The sequence below is a fragment of the Scheffersomyces xylosifermentans genome, assembly GCF_036884685.1.
Source record: "Scheffersomyces xylosifermentans strain CBS 12540 chromosome Unknown RJT20scaffold_6, whole genome shotgun sequence".
Taxonomy (NCBI): Eukaryota; Fungi; Ascomycota; class Pichiomycetes; order Serinales; family Debaryomycetaceae; genus Scheffersomyces; species Scheffersomyces xylosifermentans.
Genome location: NW_027042944.1, coordinates 155406 through 173936, shown reverse-complemented (window position 1 = coordinate 173936; position 18531 = coordinate 155406). Strand labels below are relative to the sequence as shown.

At 40.8% G+C, this 18531-nt stretch overlaps 6 protein-coding genes across 6 annotated transcripts; 1 reads left to right on the top strand and 5 right to left on the bottom strand. All coding sequences in view use genetic code 12, as the record gives it.

Moving 5' to 3' along the window:
- The first annotated feature begins 396 nt into the window (after positions 1-396).
- On the top strand, positions 397-1161 carry TOA2 (transcription initiation factor IIA subunit gamma). Its single transcript, XM_064917495.1, has one exon. It carries the CDS (start codon positions 419-421, stop codon positions 812-814), a length of 396 nt encoding a protein of 131 aa, XP_064772902.1. The 5' UTR covers positions 397-418; the 3' UTR covers positions 815-1161.
- HRT2 (putative methyltransferase) lies at positions 1083-3084 on the bottom strand. Its single transcript, XM_064920503.1, has one exon. The coding sequence runs from the start codon at positions 2728-2730 to the stop codon at positions 1351-1353; it is 1380 nt and encodes a 459-aa protein (XP_064772901.1). The 5' UTR covers positions 2731-3084; the 3' UTR covers positions 1083-1350.
- A 595-nt stretch (positions 3085-3679) lies between these two features.
- RJT20DRAFT_129412 (MDR family MFS transporter) lies at positions 3680-6195 on the bottom strand. The gene has a single exon (XM_064917494.1). It carries the CDS (start codon positions 5773-5775, stop codon positions 3943-3945), a length of 1833 nt encoding a protein of 610 aa, XP_064772900.1. The 5' UTR covers positions 5776-6195; the 3' UTR covers positions 3680-3942.
- Positions 6196-10773: 4578 nt separating this feature from the next.
- Positions 10774-11049, bottom strand: NHP6A (high-mobility group nucleosome-binding protein; the record flags this gene model as incomplete). The annotated part of the gene is made up of 1 exon (XM_064921689.1): positions 10774-11049. The coding sequence occupies one exon, from the start codon at positions 11047-11049 to the stop codon at positions 10774-10776; it is 276 nt and encodes a 91-aa protein (XP_064772899.1).
- A 956-nt stretch (positions 11050-12005) lies between these two features.
- On the bottom strand, positions 12006-13726 carry RJT20DRAFT_129408 (uncharacterized protein). The gene has a single exon (XM_064917493.1). The coding sequence runs from the start codon at positions 13051-13053 to the stop codon at positions 12742-12744; it is 312 nt and encodes a 103-aa protein (XP_064772898.1). The 5' UTR covers positions 13054-13726; the 3' UTR covers positions 12006-12741.
- On the bottom strand, positions 13727-16210 carry RJT20DRAFT_129407 (DNA damage-responsive RNA polymerase-degradation factor). The gene has a single exon (XM_064917492.1). It carries the CDS (start codon positions 15906-15908, stop codon positions 13809-13811), a length of 2100 nt encoding a protein of 699 aa, XP_064772897.1. The 5' UTR covers positions 15909-16210; the 3' UTR covers positions 13727-13808.
- Between the last annotated feature and the right edge of the window lie 2321 nt (positions 16211-18531).

Below are 18531 nucleotides of genomic sequence, written 5' to 3'. Positions count from 1 at the left end.
CTGAAAAATTGCTGCTTTCTTAAGATTTCCTTATTGGTTATGGGTTCTGTGCAGGTTTTGCTGATAAAAAGTATGGTCTCGTGATTATAGTCACGTGAGTTTGTTGAATTCCAGGGGTGGTCGAATTACTTGTTAGAAGCCCGATTTTAAAGGTAAAAATGGCGATTTTCATGTACTACAGTCCATATCTCCCACTTACACCTTCTCCCACTCCCATCCACCCCTTTTCACTAATCTGAAACACCTGTCAAATTACCCTGATATAAGTGACCTGTATATAATACCACAGTATCCTTGGCCCATATGCAGGTGGTATTCTCCAAACATCAAAAAATCAAAAGATTTCAAATTCCAAATTCCTATTTTTATAGAAGAAATCAGTTGTTTCTTGTGTTTGTTGAACAGGTAATAGGATAGGATGAGTGCTCCAGCGTATTATGAGCTCTACCGGAGGTCAACTATTGGAGCCACGTTGACAGACGCCTTGGATACGTTAATTCTGGACGAAAAAATCCAGCCTCAATTGGCCATGAGGATCTTAGCTAACTTTGACCGTATCATCTCGGAGAACTTGAAGTTGGAGAACAATATTGCTAAGTCACGTCTTACGTTCAAAGGGGTTTTGTCGACGTACAATTTCTGTGACGACGTGTGGACTTTTATCATCAAAAACGTGTTAATCAAGATGAGTGACGTCAGTGCTGGATCCACTGAGGGGGGCAGCAGCTCCTCAAATTCGTCCGTTGATAGCGAGATTACTGTTGATAAGTTCAAGATTGTAGCCTGTAATTCGAGAAGAGCCGGTGATATTTGAGGTGGAATGCTTTGAGGAGAAAGGGAGTTTTTGGAAGAAAAGAGCGGATAAAGACGGCAAATTATGGTGGTAGAATTGACTTTGGTAAGACAAGCAGAATGGATTAGTTATGTTGATAAAGAAGTCATTGATTTGAAGAATAAAACGAGGCAGGGAACGACATGAAGGTCTTAGTAGAGAAGACTATTTATAAAAGGAATTTTGTCTTTGTCTTCAAAACCATCTCTTTGTTCATCCTTATTCATATTGGTGACTTTCTGATTTGAAGAACTGAGAGTTGCAGCAACCAAAGTTATGAGTATACCAAAATACCACTGCAAAAGCTAACGTTTTATGATATAGATTGTAATTTTATATAAAGTTATTCTGATAATATAAGAAAAAAAAAGAGAGACTTCTATCGTAGTTAATGAGTTGAAACACTATCTTATCATAAATTGAATAGTAAGGATACTATTTTAAATGCTACTTGCATTGAATTGGATGAACTGAATTCGTATATTCTTTCTATAACTGTATCACTTTATTAACCACCATTAATTCTGACCATCAGAGAACGAGATAACAGCCCATTTACCAGAAGAACTCCAGAATTCACCAATCTCATTTCCTTGTGCCTTATACTTCTCAATCAACGTCTCATTGACACCCTTTGGAAGTCCAACGACAACGTCAGCCTTACAGGTTCTCAAACTGAGAATAGGCAATTTGGCCAGGCTCAATTGTTGGATAGCCGTGTCGAACGGCGTGGTCTTGTCCCATTGCAAATCTCCTGTCAACTTACGGTAGTTCAAGTCACCCTTGAAGATAATAAGGTCCGACTTCGATAAAGTCTCATACAAGTCCTTGAATTCTGGGATGTACCAGAAGTTGTAGTCCAAAGTCCAGAATCTGTGGGAGTCAATTACAATTTTGTTGCTCTTCACATACTTTGACAATTGGGAGTATAAGAAATCAATTGATTTCTTGTCGTGTTCATCTGTTTGAATGGCTGGATAGAATTCCGGGTCTTGTAATTGCTTCAACAAGTTGTCGAAATCCTTTGGCATCGTGTCGCTGACGAACCAAGGAATCTCCTTACAGTGCAAATGGACCTCCTCGACGATCTTGGAGTCAAGAACGAAAAGAGTGAAGATCAAGTCAGCAAACAACTCAAATCCGGAGTTGTCCAAAACAATATCAATTCTCTTCGACTTAGAGCCGATCAAGTGCTTCCAGGCAACTTCAGTGTCGTTGACCAAGATGTTTTCTTCGTTCTTCTTTCTTACCTCGGCACCTTGAACGGATTTGATATCCTCAAGAGTGACGTTACCGGCCAATAAACTCAAATCTGTGGCATTTCCCCACAACGAGATATCTATGAACTCCTTGAACAAGATAAGAAGGGTCTCGTTGTCAAGAGAAGCTCCCTTCGACTCCAATTGTTGGTGTAAGCTTTGGTATCTCTTACACAACTCCAAAACACCCAATTCCGATTGTTTGAAGGTGCTGTTTTTCAATTCTTCGAACACATCGAAGCTGTGCCAGAACGAGTCCTTGGAAGAGAGAACATACACGTTAATCACCTGGTAAAGGTAGCATTCCAAGTAAAGCCAAGGACCTGTCTGCCACGTGACTTTCTTGGTCTTGTTCAATGACTCAAGAGAGTTGTTGTAATGGACCAAATCATCGTTTAAGGCGATTTCTTCGGCAGTAAAGGGTTCCACGGTGACGTCGTTTTTAAAGTCGACCAAGAGTTTCTGTAAACTTCCGAGAATAGCTGCTCCCGAGGCCTGGAGAGACGAGTCGGCGTCGACTTTCTTCTGGACGTCTCTAATTGCTCCTTCTATGATTGTTGGCCATCTCTTGTGGATGGTTGGGTAAGCGAACGATTTCTTGTCGTCGTTGTAGTAAGGTAAAGGCAAAGACAAAGACATTGTAGCAGAGACAATTGAGTAGTATAAGTAGCCAGTGACGAGAAGAAGACGAGAAGACAAGAAGAAGAAGAGAAGAAGACAAGAAGAAGAAGAAGAAGAAGAATAATTAAAGATTATTAACCACAAGAACGTTTCGCTTTTGTGTTATTTTTCACTCGCTTAGAAGTGGTAACTATGGGGGAGTTAGGTATGTGAGGTTAGATATGAAGAGATTAGATATGGGAGAGTAGCTATGGGGAGGTTAACTAGAGACGGAGTAGGGTGGGGAGATTAACAATGGAGAGAGATTTACTGTAAAAGAGTGTTAGCCATGAGGAGTGTTAATCATGAGGAATGCTTAACTATGAAGAATACCTATGGCAGATTAAACTTAACCATGGGAGATTAAACATAACTACAGAAAGGAAACTATGAGGGTCAACTATGGACGGAGTATAGTGGAGAGCTAACTATAAGGAGAGCTAACCATAACAAGTATTAACTTCGAGAGCTTATCTCTATGGATAGGAGATATGCCATCTATGAGAAATGTTAACTATGGCACATTGTTACTATGGCGAGTGGTAACTATGGCGCAGCGAGAGTTTTTCTGGGGAAGGTGGAGGAGTTAGTGGAATATAAAGTTGTTAGTAATGAAATGGAGGGTTGCTAGGGTAGAGTATAGTGGAATTGGAAGTATTTAGCAAAAAAGAGGAAATTTTATGAAATTACTTAGAAAGAAAATGGGGAAGGAGAGGGACTGTTGATAGTTTTCTTAAGTAGAGATTGGAAATATAACTGGGTGTATATTTAAAGGAACAGGTGTGTACATTTATGTGGGTGAGTTTTTATTTCGCACCCAAAATTCACCATAAATTGTACGGAAGTAAAAAATAGTAATTAAGCTTTGATTTGTACGTTTGACAAGTTATATAATCCTTGGCTCTGTTCCTTGACTGGCGTTATCATTGGAATATAAGAAAATCATAATGTAGTTAGACCATATTGCAGAAATTATTTAAGATCAGGGATCTACAATATAAAAGTTCTTGGAGCTCTGATCGGCAATAGCCCTCAGTTAACTTGCAATCTATTTATTAATTCTCTATAAAATGAAACATTGTCTTTGACAATGAAAGGTGATGGCAAGATGCTAAATAGCATAACAGTTGCCTGATAAACAGTCGCATGCTTGGCTGCTTTCACTGTCTTGCACTTCAACTTCTATCTCTCCTACTTATTCTCCCTTCCCTTACCTTCCGAGTCCTTCTTGGCCCTGTTTGGGCCATCTTGCTCTTCAACTTCTCCTTTCTCCAGATCTATATCCTTCTTAGTCTTTATATCAGAATCCTTAGGCACTCTCTTGTTGGTGGTAAAAGGGGCAGCCATAAAGGAAATTAAAGAAAAAGTGAGATTCATATAGAAAACATTATGCAATGCTTTCATGAATTGATCTAATATCAACTGTTTGGCTGATTCAGGTAATCCCTGAATAATATTTGGACTCAGGATGAATTTCATGGGAGGAATTACCAGAAGTGTTTCGTATTCCATCGATCCCACAGGTAGCTCGTTCACCATAGCTTTTATATTTGTTTTTCCAGTATTCTGGAAAATAAGCTGGGCCAATATCACAGCAATAGTAGCCCAAACTGACTTCATAAAATTCAAGAAGATAGTAGCAAAGATCAAGGAGCCTTCGACATCCTTTGGAGCAACTAACAGAGTAGCCATCATTGCACTTTGATATTGCATTCCAGTTGAAATACCAAGTAAAATCAAGAATCCAATTCTATGGCTAACTGGTGAATCCTTGGATAGGAGCAAAAGAAGACCATTCGCCACAGGTGCTAAGATTGTGGACAACATCATTGTAATTTTAACATACCTTGTCTTCCTGATGAATATACCATTGAGCGTGGACGTCATGGTAACCGACACAATATAAGGTAGCAAATCAATACCTGATTTCCAGGCGCTGGCATTGAAAATTAGTTGGAAATAGATAGCAAGATACGTAAAACTTGCCATAAAAAATGCATAGCTCCCTGCCCCACTAATAGAAGCAGCAACAAGCTGTGGAATCACAATCACTTCTTTCATGATAATGGGATTCTTCGAGAACCTGAAGTTCCATATTCCAAAACCAATGAATAGTAATCCACCAAGAACGAAGCAACAGATAACTGCAGCAGATTTCCACGGGAAGTCACCACCTCCAAAAGTCAATCCTAAAAGTATCAACACCAAGGAGGTAATCAAAATGAAAGAACCCACATAGTCAACTTTGGCTAACTTCTGTCTAAGATTACCCTCCGGTTTAGGTGGCTTGAAACTAAAAAACATCAAGACAAAAGCCAAACCTCCAATAGGAATATTTATATAGAAACACCAACGCCATGTTGCATGTGTTGCAAGGGCGCCGCCAATGAAAGGTCCTGTAACACTGGAAATTGCAAATGTAATGGTCAAAAGCAAATACGAAAGTGGTCTTCTCGATATTGGAACAGCTTCAGTCAAAATAACCACTACAGTGGCTTGAATCGCACCACCTCCAACACCTTGAATCACTCTTCCACCAATAAGCATACCCATAGAAGTAGCTAAACCACAAATCAAAGAACCAATTTCAAACACGACAATACCTACGAGAAGGGTGTTTTTTCTACCAAAAGCAATCGAGATCTTACCGAGAGATGGAGCTAATGTTGCTACTGGCAACAAATATCCTGATGTCAACCATCCAACTTTCTCGAATTGACCAAATTTATTACCTATCACAGTGACAATGGTTGATACAATTGTCAGATCCAATGATGAAAGAAATAAACAAGCAACACAACTAACCATCGTTACTGCCAATCGAAATCCTTTAATGTGTTGATCTATTGCCTTGGTACCATCTCCAGCATTACTTTCGTAATATTTCTCTTTATCATCAGCTTTTTTGTTCTCGTAATTGGGACTATCGCTGCTCAAGGAAATTTCCTCTGCAACTGGGATTGAAGATGTCTTTGTTAGCAGACTTCCTGGTAATTGTGTGAGTTCTTTCTTGTCTGAACTCATCTTTTTAATTCCTGATGATATAAATTATAAAAAATTTACCAAATATCTTGCAAGACGAATGGTTTATATATTTATCTTTTTGATCATACGACGTAGTATACTGTTTTCAATATAAATCAAAATCTTTCTATCGCTCTCACCTGTACGTCAACCGCCCCTGCTAGATCTAAAGTCAATTTTAATTTCATCTTTCAACAATTACATAGTACAACCACAATATCCATGGCTATATATCCATCATTTTCACCCAAAACTCTGAATGTCAAGAGGCATTCCACAATGCCTCAGCAGAACCCAAAATACTTATCTCCATTTTCTTATGACAGCTGCAAAAAAAAGTAAGGAGATACGAGAAAACAAATCTCGGCAAAGTCCCGACCCGAGCAAAAACTAAGGTCCGATATGCCACTGTCATCAACTTCCATACATTATAAGATAGTTGATCTATAAAAGGTAACTTTCTGAGTAAGGTGCATGGCCGTATGGGATCATTGTTCCACCTCAAGGTGGAGACGGTGGGTTCTATCTTTATCTGAGCCCCACATGCGGCTTCTGTTCATTGTATAATGTGAGCGAACTTCGCATTTGTGAAAAATGGTTAATGGTGTTTTGCAATCTGATTGGTTCAATGTCATTTGTAGTCTCTTATATAAATAGGGATCAGTTGAGATTGCTGCAATTATAGTGTGGTATTCGGGGAAAACATGGGCTAGAGCCTACTGAATGGGTGGCCTCCACCAGTTATTGCTTATATCCTAATTGGGAAAAAAAGCCGCCATTATGAAGCTTACCAATGACCTTCCGGTATCAAGAAGCTACGAATATCTGGATAGATTATTTGTAATTACACTTATGTTTGGATTATTCCAGGATTTGAATGAGTAATAATATATTCCTTTTGGTTTTAATAGGGTATCAGCAGGATTGATCTTTTGCTTGGAAGAACCCTTTATATATATATGATGCTAAATCTCTTCTTTTTCCATTCCTATGTAAGTCAAAAATCATCTCTCGGCTGTACAACATCTGAATCTATTAAAGAAACTCACTCATGTCTTCCCCTTTGAAGAAGATAGACTCTTCCAGCACATCTGTTACTTCAACCGGTTCTTCGTCTGAGTTTTCAGGCATGACAAAGGCAGAAGCGTCCAACAGAGAGAGAACTCAGTCTAACTTTAGGAACGGCACAACAACTAGCCGTAAGTACAATCACTGCTTACTTGACCATGAAATGATTCATTTATCACCATCGCACATTTTGCAGCATCTAATCACCACTGTTATCGAAACGATCTTGTACCACAAAACTTTAATTCGGTCACTTTTACACTTTGTGCATTCTAAGAATGGAAGAATAGATTCTAATGTTGAAGAGTCTTAGGAATTGCACATCAGGGAAGAAAACTCCTTTCTTGAGCTTGGTCCTTTTGACATCTTCTGGGTTATCTTCATGGCCATTTAAATTAGAAGTCACTCTAGGAGCTGTTCCCTTACAAACCTAAATAGCGTAAGCATATTTATATACATATAAAAACAATCAAGGAATTAACAAAGTGAAGTAGTAGTCAAATGAGCCAAGAAATAAGTATATACGCAAAAGTACAAAAGACCATTCGGTATTTGAAATTGGAGACGTGTAAATATATCTTGCGTAGCCAAGCAAATAGAGGTACATTGACGCTCCTGTCAAATGTGTTCTTCAAATACAGCGAGTGATTATTGAATACAATTAAGCTACTTGATAAATATTTGGACTCTTGGAAGGTGGAAGCGTCCATTGAAATCACAACTTACCTACCCCTCGACTGACCTTTGCCTTATGCATACCATTACGACTTCAATTACGTGCTTTTTCAAAGGGTCGCAAATGAGCAAGAAGAATTGCTCGATTAGTGTGCAAAAATGCGTATGGCGAAGAAGGCAAAACTCTGTAGTTCCCAATTCGGCAATTCCGCCCTAACGTATATGGTTCCTTTGCTAGTTGCATCCAATCTTCATTTTTCATCTCCTCCATCGTTCCAGCAATATATTTTGTAACTACGAAAAGAGATTGCTAATTGTTTCCCATCTTGGTGGCGAGCTATGCAAATCTTTAACGGGTTTCTGTCGCAATAAGAAAACTCAATTCTTATTGGTTCGGAAGATTGGGTCGCTGTAAAGTCTCCGCTTTTCTTCATGACTAACAATTCAGGAAACTCTTTATATTATTGTGTCATCTCAAAATGACAATAAGATTTTTTAGATAAAACTGGATGTATGCGCGTTCATCATATAAATGCTCACTAATCATCATCTATTCTGTAGAAAGTTGTGGTGTATTATTTATCATCACAATCGTTTTGGGATCGGATAATCTGCTCAATGACTCAAGGGTGTATTCGTAGCTACAAGGGTGGTTATGCAATATAGATGATGTTGGTAGTTCCCATTGATTTGTTTCAAACAAGACAATATATATATGGCTAACTTTTTTTATTGAAGTATTGATCCACTTTCAAAGTATAAACAAAGCTGTAATATTATTACAATTGAATCAAAGGAATCTAATCATTTAACACTTAAAAATATGTCTTCGTCATTGAAAAAGACTGACTCCTCTAACGTTTCTGTTAGATCCGTCGCGTCAACTTCATTTTCTAAGGATTCAGACGTGTCCAAGGCTGAAGATTCATTCCGTTAAGAAGAAGACTAAACAATCTGCTATGTCAAATATGACTTCTTATTTGTCGCTTAGATGAAGGTGCTCTGGGAGCTAAGAGGTAGTCTCTGAAGCCTGTTGAAATGTGTATTGCACTTTTTTCTTATTGAGCTTTTTTTGCCCAAGGCTAAGTAATAGCACGAACTTGTTTTGCTATGAATCCCTATGCATAGAACTGTATACTTTGCACAAAGCTTAATGAGATTCCTTAAATGGTTTCTATTTGAATTCTGTTCATACATACTTTATAATTATTTGTGCATTGATGTGTACAATTGCAATACATAACTTAGTAGCTTCACTAAAAGAATTTCACAGCCATCGGAAAAGTGTTGCAAATCTCCGTATGTGTAATTAGAGACTGAAGAAAGGGTAAACCTAACAAAATAATTCAAACTTCAATCAATTCCGCCAACCAAACATTTGCTGTTTATTGGATCTACATATATAATAGGTCAATGATGCTCATTTCTGAAGTTGAATTCAAACACGCTTGATTTAGGAAGCTTCAAACGCACACTCGAAAGATACTGTCAGATTTTGTCTTTAGTTGATCATCTGTATAGGCGTCAATCTAAATATACCCACTTCTACTTATATTCTCCTTACCTTATACCAGACAAAGTAACTTTCCTTAGTGAGACATTAGAGGTACCATAATCTACAAGGAATATCATAAAATTCGCCAAAATTAGAGATGTCTGATCTTTGGATCCTCATATCAGTGTGCTGAGTATCCAGATCGTCCAGAGAAAAGCAGTAACCGACATAACCCTAGTTTTTAACTTTATTGGACGGCACCTTCCAACTTCTTCTTGATCTCTGCTTCAATAGCAGCAAAATCGCATCTCTGGCCTCTTACCCAAGTACTTGCTGCTATAGCCCACTGGTTTTTACCGTCGTTGTAATAGGTCTCTATGGTTCGACACAGTTTTGTTCTAAGTCGCAGCTTTGCAATATCAAACAATTCGTGGAGATTTTTTGTGAAGTCAACCCTATCTCCAAGAGTTTCGTAAGGGTCATAGAATAGCGCATGTATACTAACCCCTGTGTGCTGAAGTATAAGGCTTAGGTGCTGACGGAATATTGCCAATGCGATTGGTTTGAATCCCTCTGCCGACCGCAAAGAGTTCCTCCTTTCATAAAATTGATTTACCAAGCCTCTAGGATTCATGGCAAATGTGGCTGCTCTGAACTCCTGGGAGCTCCAGTATTACTAGCTATGGCTATCTTGTCCATGGTTATATGTCTTTGACTACAATTTTTCCATCAGCAAAAGTCCCCAGGATATATCCACCATTTGACAGAACTGCCATGTTTGTATCATAATTACGCTCAAAGAACAGATTGGAGTTTGAGTCCGAGTAACCGGGTATGAATTGCCATGATAATATGACATCTTCCTCGACTTCTTCTCGAGAGCTCACAGTCGTAGAGAGTAGTAGAATAATTAAACCAAAATTATTGAATTTGCATCATAATATGGAACTACTAACTAGCACTTTGTCTCTTTCTTGTTTTATTCTAGAGGTGTTGACTGTAACGAACGTAACCCTCAGATGTACAAATTATAAGTTACCTTAGCTCTTTAAAAGGAACTTCTTACAGATAAAGAATCAAGAGCTTCTCAATAATTTATTTACTCGTACGAGCATATTGCCAATCCCAAATTGACTGGGTTCCGTCCCACTGTATTATCATGTACTACGCGTCAAATGAAATTTCATTTGCTACTTCTAGTGGTGTCAATACTGCTCTTCTCTATAAAACAAGCAATTGTAACATGCCAGATTATCTACCATATCGGGCCCAGAAAATTATAGACGGTGACAACGTTAAGGCACCACCCGCCCGCCCAATTATTAGGTTGTACGACTATCTTTTATTGGATATCTTGCCATTTTTGTGATATCGCTTATCATATACTCATTTTCTCGGAATCAGCTTCCCCACCATTCCACATCACCAAAGAACAATCAAAACATCAAATTCCTCCACTACAAAGAAGAGCACTTGTTATACTTCTTCACTACAATCAATATACGAAAAAAAAAACATTTTTTTAAAAATTATACAAAGAAGGACTGGGCCCTCTCACTACAACAAGTGTACAATAAAGCTAATAAAACAAAACGGAACATAAGGAAATGAACACAAAGAATAATAACCAGCAACAAGAGTAAGGCACTAGCAACAGGATTAGGAATCGAACAGAATCATGTTTAAATATACAAGTTTTGGTGTTTGTTTCCTGAGCAATCGAGTAGACCCACTGTTACGAAACTAGGTCAAATAGCTATTTAGTTACCGTTTCTCTTGGCGTACTCGGCCTTTTCCTTCTCGTATCTCTTCTTGTCAGCATCGGCCTTGGTCTCGTATGGGACCTTCTCGTCACCAGTCAAGGCCTTCCACTTCTCACCCAACAACTTACCGACTTGTCCGAACGAGATACCTGGGTTCTCGGCTCTGACAATGTCTCTGTTCTCGTTGGCAAAGAACATGTAGGCAGACAAAGATCTCTTTGGAGCATCTGGGTCCTTCTTTTTTCTGGTGGCTTTTCTCTTTTCGGTAGACATATTGCTAAGTATTGTTGTTAGTAAATGTACTTGAGGAAGAAAAAAAAAGGAAAAGAAAAGTTCCCTATGCTAAAGAATACTAGGTACTTTCTCCCCAATATATAATGGGCCCCAGCAAACACTGCAAATCCCAGTAAACACAGTAAACACAGCAAACACAACAAACACAGCATCGATAAACAAACAAAAAGCGCGTCGGTGTGCACACAGCGCCGCATCCATTATCCAGTAGAAACCGGCCACCGGGTGAGGCATCCTGTGTATGTGGGACACGTGACTGCAGATTGGGTTCCACACTGTGCATGGGGGTTTGTGCTGTCCCGAGAAAAGGGTGTGTGATAATTTTTGCTGTGGTCGTGCGCGGACCCACGGTCCGCCCATAGTAAATCTCCTATACTCTAGCAATCCCCCCTTTCTTAGTACACTGGTGGTCAACAAAACCGAACCAGCGCATTTCCCACACAAATTGCTGATGGGCAGCAAAATTTGGAAGGTCCAGGTGGTAGTCGGAATGGGCCTGGGGTTTTGTAGGCATCGAGGAGGTCAATTCGTGGTAATTGGGTGTGCAAAATGCCGTGGTTGCACTTGCGTAGCTGCTCTGCTCACTATTCTCACGATTTTGCAACCTGGGGGGCTTCAAAATGGGGTTCTTGAGTACCAACGGGTGTTGGACCGTGGGTCACTGGTGATGGACGGATTGGACTGGACAACGACATAGACATTCGATATACACCCGTACAAGTATATATATATCCATATACTTCGCCAATTTTATTGTGTGTGGGCAGTGGGTGCACAGGACGTTTTCTGGTTTTGTGCCGAAGCTTCACTATGATACATACTTTAGTTGGTAATAGTACTCTTAACTAAGTCTCTACTAAAAAAAATCACTGAGCGAAGTAATAAATTCTAACTATGTGGATACGATTATATATATAGTGCGACAAAGGGCTTCACTATGGAGAATGGATATAAAGTGATACGGTGCGTACTGGGATTTGTTAGTGCTGACATTTACCCTGGCTCCGGCGCCATTTCGTAGTTTTTTCTTCGAGGCGTGTGCATTTCCCATCACTCACATCACTCACATCACTCATTTTGTCCCCTTTGTCATAGTTTCAAAACTCCTCCTATTCCTATATTAACTATTATTGTGTGGGCTTGTTTGCTGGACCACGCATAGTCTCCTCACGCAGTTTTTGTGCAGACAGTAATAATTAGACTATATGAAACTTTGGGAGGACGGCTGCGATGGGCTGCGAGGTTTGGTGTTGGCGAAGCTAGCTTTTGTCAGATTTATCATGGAGTGTGCCATTCCGAATGAGGGCGTTTTCACTACACTTTCATAGCACCACTACTTGTTGTTTTGGTCCTATTTGTAGTCGTTGTTGAGGGGTCTGGACTGGCTGGTTGGGGGAATGTTGTTGATCAACAAGGTCACGTGATCTCTGGTGCTATGATGTAGAAAAATTTAGAAGAGTTTTTATCACGTGCACGCAGAACCAGATTAAGTATGGCTTTTGCAACCTTCTCTTTCGGTGGGTGGAGGAGGAGGAGGAGGAATTATCTGTGATAATGGAAAGATAATGGAAGAGATGGGTGCTTGGCGGTGATTGGATTGGGTGAGAGTTGCATTGATGTTATTGGGTGGGTGTGAATGTCGTTCTTGTTTTTCGGAATTTTCTATGTAGTTTAGGAGAGGAGGGAAAATTGGAGTGGTGAGTTATATGAGTTTCGATGAGCATATGTTAGCAATTCATGGGAGAGAAGATATGGTTTAAGTTGAAAATTGAAGCTATAGATAAGAGGTAAAAAGCTGAGTATGCCGTGCATCTTCTTGGTTACTTCTACATTGCGTGTTAAAACTGGAATCTGAGGGATTTTTGATGAGCTATTGTAGTATGTAATTCCATAGAATATCGCTACAAGTATTCCAGCAGTGGAACGGTATGTGGCCGAGGCATGTCCCAAACAAAACCAAAAAGAAAGCAGATCTACGTTCATTGGCTGAGCCCTTTGATTGGCATTCTGTAGAGAAGGAAAATTATACTATGCCTCTCAGCCTTTAAATTTCAGCCCCGAAACGCTCCAGCTTAATGGCCTTATCTGAGGTTTATTGCTCTTATGAATTTTGTATATAGGGGCTCCCATATTATAATTGCTATATCAATTGCGATGTGGTTTCTTTAGCTCGTAACTGTGGGACTTTTCTTGTCTCCACATTTCAACAAAGAACGTTATCGTCCTCCCCTTTTCTTAGCAACCTTCTCTGATGCTTCTTTTTCAGTATTATTTTATCACTTAGACGACGGTCGATATGTGTCTACTACCGTTTCCTGTCTCGGAGGCTTTCCGGAATAGGAAGTTGCCCATTGGGCGATTTTGCATCCTCTTTCATTCAAATGTATGTAGTTGGTGGTATTGTATGGGATAGGACTCTCTTGTGCTTCGTTATCAGCTGTGGTAGCTTAGTGGGCCAAAAGAAACCCTTACCCATGGTGTTTTCTTTCATTATAAACAGTGGGGAAAGTGTTGCTTTGGTCTACCTTAGCAATAAGATGGACCATAGCCGTTGTTGTACTGAAAATTGCAGTTTGCTACAAATTTCTCTTATTGATTTCTTTAAAGCTATAACTTCTTTAAAGCTATAACTTCTCTACAATTGCAAAAGACATGTTGTTATCATACAACGAATAATATATTTTTGCTACACAAACATAACTATTAAACGATACGTAACTCCGTATCAACTAGATCACCTAGTACCATCCACGGTACTGAGCGTTCTCCTGGTATCCATATTGTGGATATTGTTGGTATCCACCATATTGTGGGATAATTGGCTGTTGAGGTAATGGGTTGGCTGGTTGCTGTTGACCGCTCTGTTGAGTTTGCTGGGCTTGCTGACCGTTAGCACCGTCACTACCTACAGATCCATTTTGTTGACCTTGTCCTTGGGCCGGTTGTTGGCCTTGTGGTGGATATGAGTAACCTGGATATCTGTTGTTGTACTGGTTTGGTTGACCGTAATATTGAGATGGAGCACCAGTGCCAGCAACGTAACCGTTGGTTCCGCTAACACTGGAAGCGTTGACTTGTTGAGCACCCGGCTGTTGCTGGGACTGGGTAGCCTGTTGACTACCAGCAGAACCTGGGACACCAGCAGCGGCAGCAGCGCCAGTTCCATAGGAGTTTTGACCCAAACCTGCAGCACCAGTTCCGTAGAATGGGGTGTTGTAGTAGTTGTAGTAGTATGGGTAACCGAATGGAGTTGGGATTTGTTGCTGGACTTGCTGTTGTAAGGTGTTAGGGTTCACAACTGGAGACTGGGTAGAGTCAGCAGCACTTGAGGTTGGCTGAGAGGTTGGTTGACCGCTGAATTGACCGTAGGCTGAAGCAGCAGTGTTGGCGTGAGAAGCAGCTGGAGAGGCAATGGCAGCCAAGTTAGCCTGGTTGTTGTAGGCAGAGTAGTCCACTGGGTAACCTCCGAACTGAGCACCTGGCAAAGTCTGGGCAGTTTGCTGTGGGTACTGCTGTTGTTGGTATTGGTTGTAGTAGTCGTACTGTTGAGCCTGTTGCTGTTGTTGTTGCTTTGTCTGTTGTTGAGAAGCTGGTTGTTGTTGGTAGACGTTTTGGTTGTAACGGTTTTGGTTGTACAATCCGTAACGTTGTTGTTGTTGCTGTTGTTGGGCGGACTGTTGTTGTTGCTCTGGTTGGACAACCTCTTCCTTTGGTTGCTCTTGTTCTGGCTCATCATCACCTAAAGACAAAGAGCCGAAAGAAACACCAACGGAGTTCATCAGTTGGCTGGCAACAGGTAAAACTACCTGTGGTTGAGGGACTTGTTCAGTGGATGGAGCGACTTCGGTGGTCTCAACTACAACAGTCTCGACATAAGTTGGCTCTGTAATAGTCTCTTGAACTGGTTGTTCTACGGATGGGGTGGTTTCGACTGGGGCAGAAACTGGGGCTTGTTCTACGACTGGAGCCTCGGCTTCTTCCTTGACCTGTTCCTTTGGTGGTGCTGGAGCACTTGTTGGCTTTGCTCTAGCCACAGGCTTTGGCTTTGGAGCAATGGCAGAGACCCATGATCCCTGCTTTGGTTCTGGAATAGTAGCCAGTTTCAAGACTGGCTTTTCGGTGATGGTGACGGATTCTGTGGTTTCGGTGGATTCTTCAGTAGTGATGGTGGCTACTTCGGTAGCGACTTCAATTGTGGATTCTTGTGGGGCCTGTGATACTTCTTCCACGGTTTGTGGTTCTTCCACGTCTACCTTGTCCTCTTTTTCTACATGCACTGGTTTTGGCTTGGGCTTATCGGTGGCCAAGGCGGCGGCCCATGAGTTTGCTGGGGGAGCCACTGATGCGGCAGCAGCTGTGACAGATGTGTTGGATGTGGTTGAAGTGGAGGTTTCCACGGAGGTGGATCTCTTGAATGTCTTCTTTGCCGGTCTTTCCTGTCTTTCAGGTCTTTCCTGTCTGTCCTTCTTTGGTACAAAAGGGCCTCTGTTCTTGGCGAACTTGTGGCCGTGCTCTGAGGTGCTATTTGTGGAGGAGGATGAGGATGCTATGGCGGTGGAGGTGTGGATTGCCGATGAGGATACTTCATCGGAGTCCTTTTCTCTCTTCTGCTGCTTCTTTTCCTTCTTGATGGGTTCCCATCTGGCGACCTTATTGTTGATGATCAAGTCGATCACCACTTCGACGTCATTGTTGTTTTCCGACAAGAGACCCAGCAACTCGTCTGCGTCCCAGTCGGAGAACATCTCGACTAACGAGGCCAATTCGGCCGAGGCTTGAGAGCCATTATTGAATCTCTTCAGATGGTTTTTATATGTTTTTCGTTGCTGTGTAGACATGGCTTGATGTGATTAGATATGAAATGAAACGACCGCGGCGGGAGGTTCTTGGGTGGATTCGTGGCGACTGCTAGCTGAGGGCGTAGGACGACGACGACGACGACGATTTGATCGAGTTTGCAACGAGGACGTATGGGGACTCAGATGGAGTGCTTTATTCGGGCTCGGATGGGGGTGCGGACTCGGGGGGCAATGCGACGGAGTAGATACGTGACTGGACGTGGAGGCGGGTGTCTATATACGGGTGAATTGTAGCGATGAAGCGGACGAAAGAAGGAACAAGAAGAACTGTTGATGGTGGAGAGTTGCTTTGAAAAAGCCTGATGGTTTGAAGTGAACGACTGAAAAAAAAGCGAAAATGTCGTGCGACATGGGAGTGTATTCTGAACAACCCAAGCAGCGCGCAAGAAGTGAGGACTGAATGGGAGTGAGTATGGACATTGAGTACAGTACTATGTGAGTGAGTATTGAGTGGCAGTCAGTAAACAAGAAGTGAGTACTGTGCGTACAGAGAATGGGTACAGAAGAAGTGAGTATTTAACTGCGTGAGTACAGTATATTGTGAGTACAGTACATTGTGAGTACAGTACATTGTGAGTACAGTGAGAAAATGTGATCAGTGAGTACTGAGTGGTACAGTACTTTGCGAGTACATTATATTGTGAGTACATTATATGTGAGTACATTATATTTGAGAAGCTTTACTTAGTGAGTGAGTACTTTCATTAGTGAGTACTTTCATTAGTGAAGATAATGGAAGTGAGTACAGTACTTTGTGAGAACTTATTTGTCATGAAGCAAAGTTATATGTCAATTCATCTGTAAACACTTACGTAGAGAGACTACCTTGGAAGTGAGCACTGTTGTATTGTAGAGTGAATCACTGTTGAACGAGTGAGTACTGAATGGGAGTGAGTAATATACAATGACAGTAGTTGTGAATACTGTTGTGTGTGAGTACTGAGTACTGACATTTAGTGAGTAGTGTTATTTAGAGAGAATAGGTCGTAGGAAGTGATTACAGTAAAGTACAGCAAAGTGATTACTGAATGGGAGTGAGTAATTGACATTGAGTATGTTACAGTAAAGTGAGTGAGTACAGTAGAGGAGTGAGTATTTGTATGAGAGAGTACAGTAATGTGAGTAAGTACTCTCATTTAGTGACGTGTTATATGTGGTTAGTGAGTGCATTACTTTGTGAGTATTTGTATGAATTAGTACTGAGTCAGTATTTGAGTAAGTACTTCGTGAGAACTTCAGTATTAAATAGAGAGAACACCCCTGGAAGTAAACCGAACGAGAGTATTCGAGTGGTGAGAATAATTACTTCGTGATTACTGTCATTTATAGAGAATCTATCTTTGTAAGTGAATACTTTGTATTCCAGTGAATTGCCATGTGATTGAAGGGAGTATTGGGTGGGAAGTGAGTACTTTCTGAGTATTGAGTAGGAAGTGATTGTTGTATCGTAGAGAGTGGGTTACTGCTCGTTACTGTCTGTTACTGCTTGTAGAAGTACCATGAGAGAGTGAGTCTTAGGGCGAGTGAAACTGATATAGGGGGTGAATTGCTACTTGTTGATAACCACACAATGTAATATGACAAAAATAGCTTAATTATTTTATCAAAAGATAATCTCTGTGTGAGTACTGTGACGATGTGACTTCTGCTTATAGGCAGTGAAACTGTTGTATTGTAGAGAGAATATTAGTCCAAAGCGAACCAAGGGACTACTGAGGGGAGTGAGTACTTTGTGAGGAGTGTTATGTAGAGAGAATTTGTGAGTACTGCTGTAGTATGTAGAGAATTGTAAGTGACTGCTGTTGTACTAAGTGTAGCGAAAACCTTTGAATTGAGTATCGCTGTCAGAGAACGGCCAATACCAGGGTCCTATTTTGCTGCAAAATTCATTTGATGGGCAAGCAACAAGTCGGATAGCCAACGGTGAACTCTACTTAAGGCGTTCTTATTGAGCCACGTGAGATCTAAGAGCTTCCTCTAGCGATATAATAATAATATGCTAAAACCAGCATCTATTACACAATCATTGTAGCCATCCCTCAACCCTGGCACGTTCCAACAATGGCTGCAAATGAATTATAATTGCGGCGATTTTGGTTAACAAGATTGCAAATTACTGCAGAGCTGCAGTAGTAGTTAAATTTCCACTTTCTGAATCAGAAGGAGATATGCCAGGTTTATACTACTTGATTGTGTTGATATATGGCAACCACAAACCATATTAATTTCTGCTCCTCGAAACACTATTCCACCATTTTATTCTGCCATACTAAAAACGACCCAACCAACAAATTCTTCCAAAAACAATGCAATACCTCCACCAATGACTCCGACATCACCTTCCACATAACATCGCTTCACCCTCGTCATTCAATCTCCTCTCCATTATACCAACCTCCTTCTACAACCTCACATCCACCGCTACCCTCCGCTTTTTACTCCACTACATATGACGCCACCACCACCACCAAAAATCTTCTCCAACCATTTCCGCCACATCCACACCGCAAAATGTCGCAAAAAGTGCGGATCTGCCCCAGATGAAATTTTGTGCTCCGGTGCACGACCTTTTTCATCGTTCTTCATTCTTCTTCTGATGTCT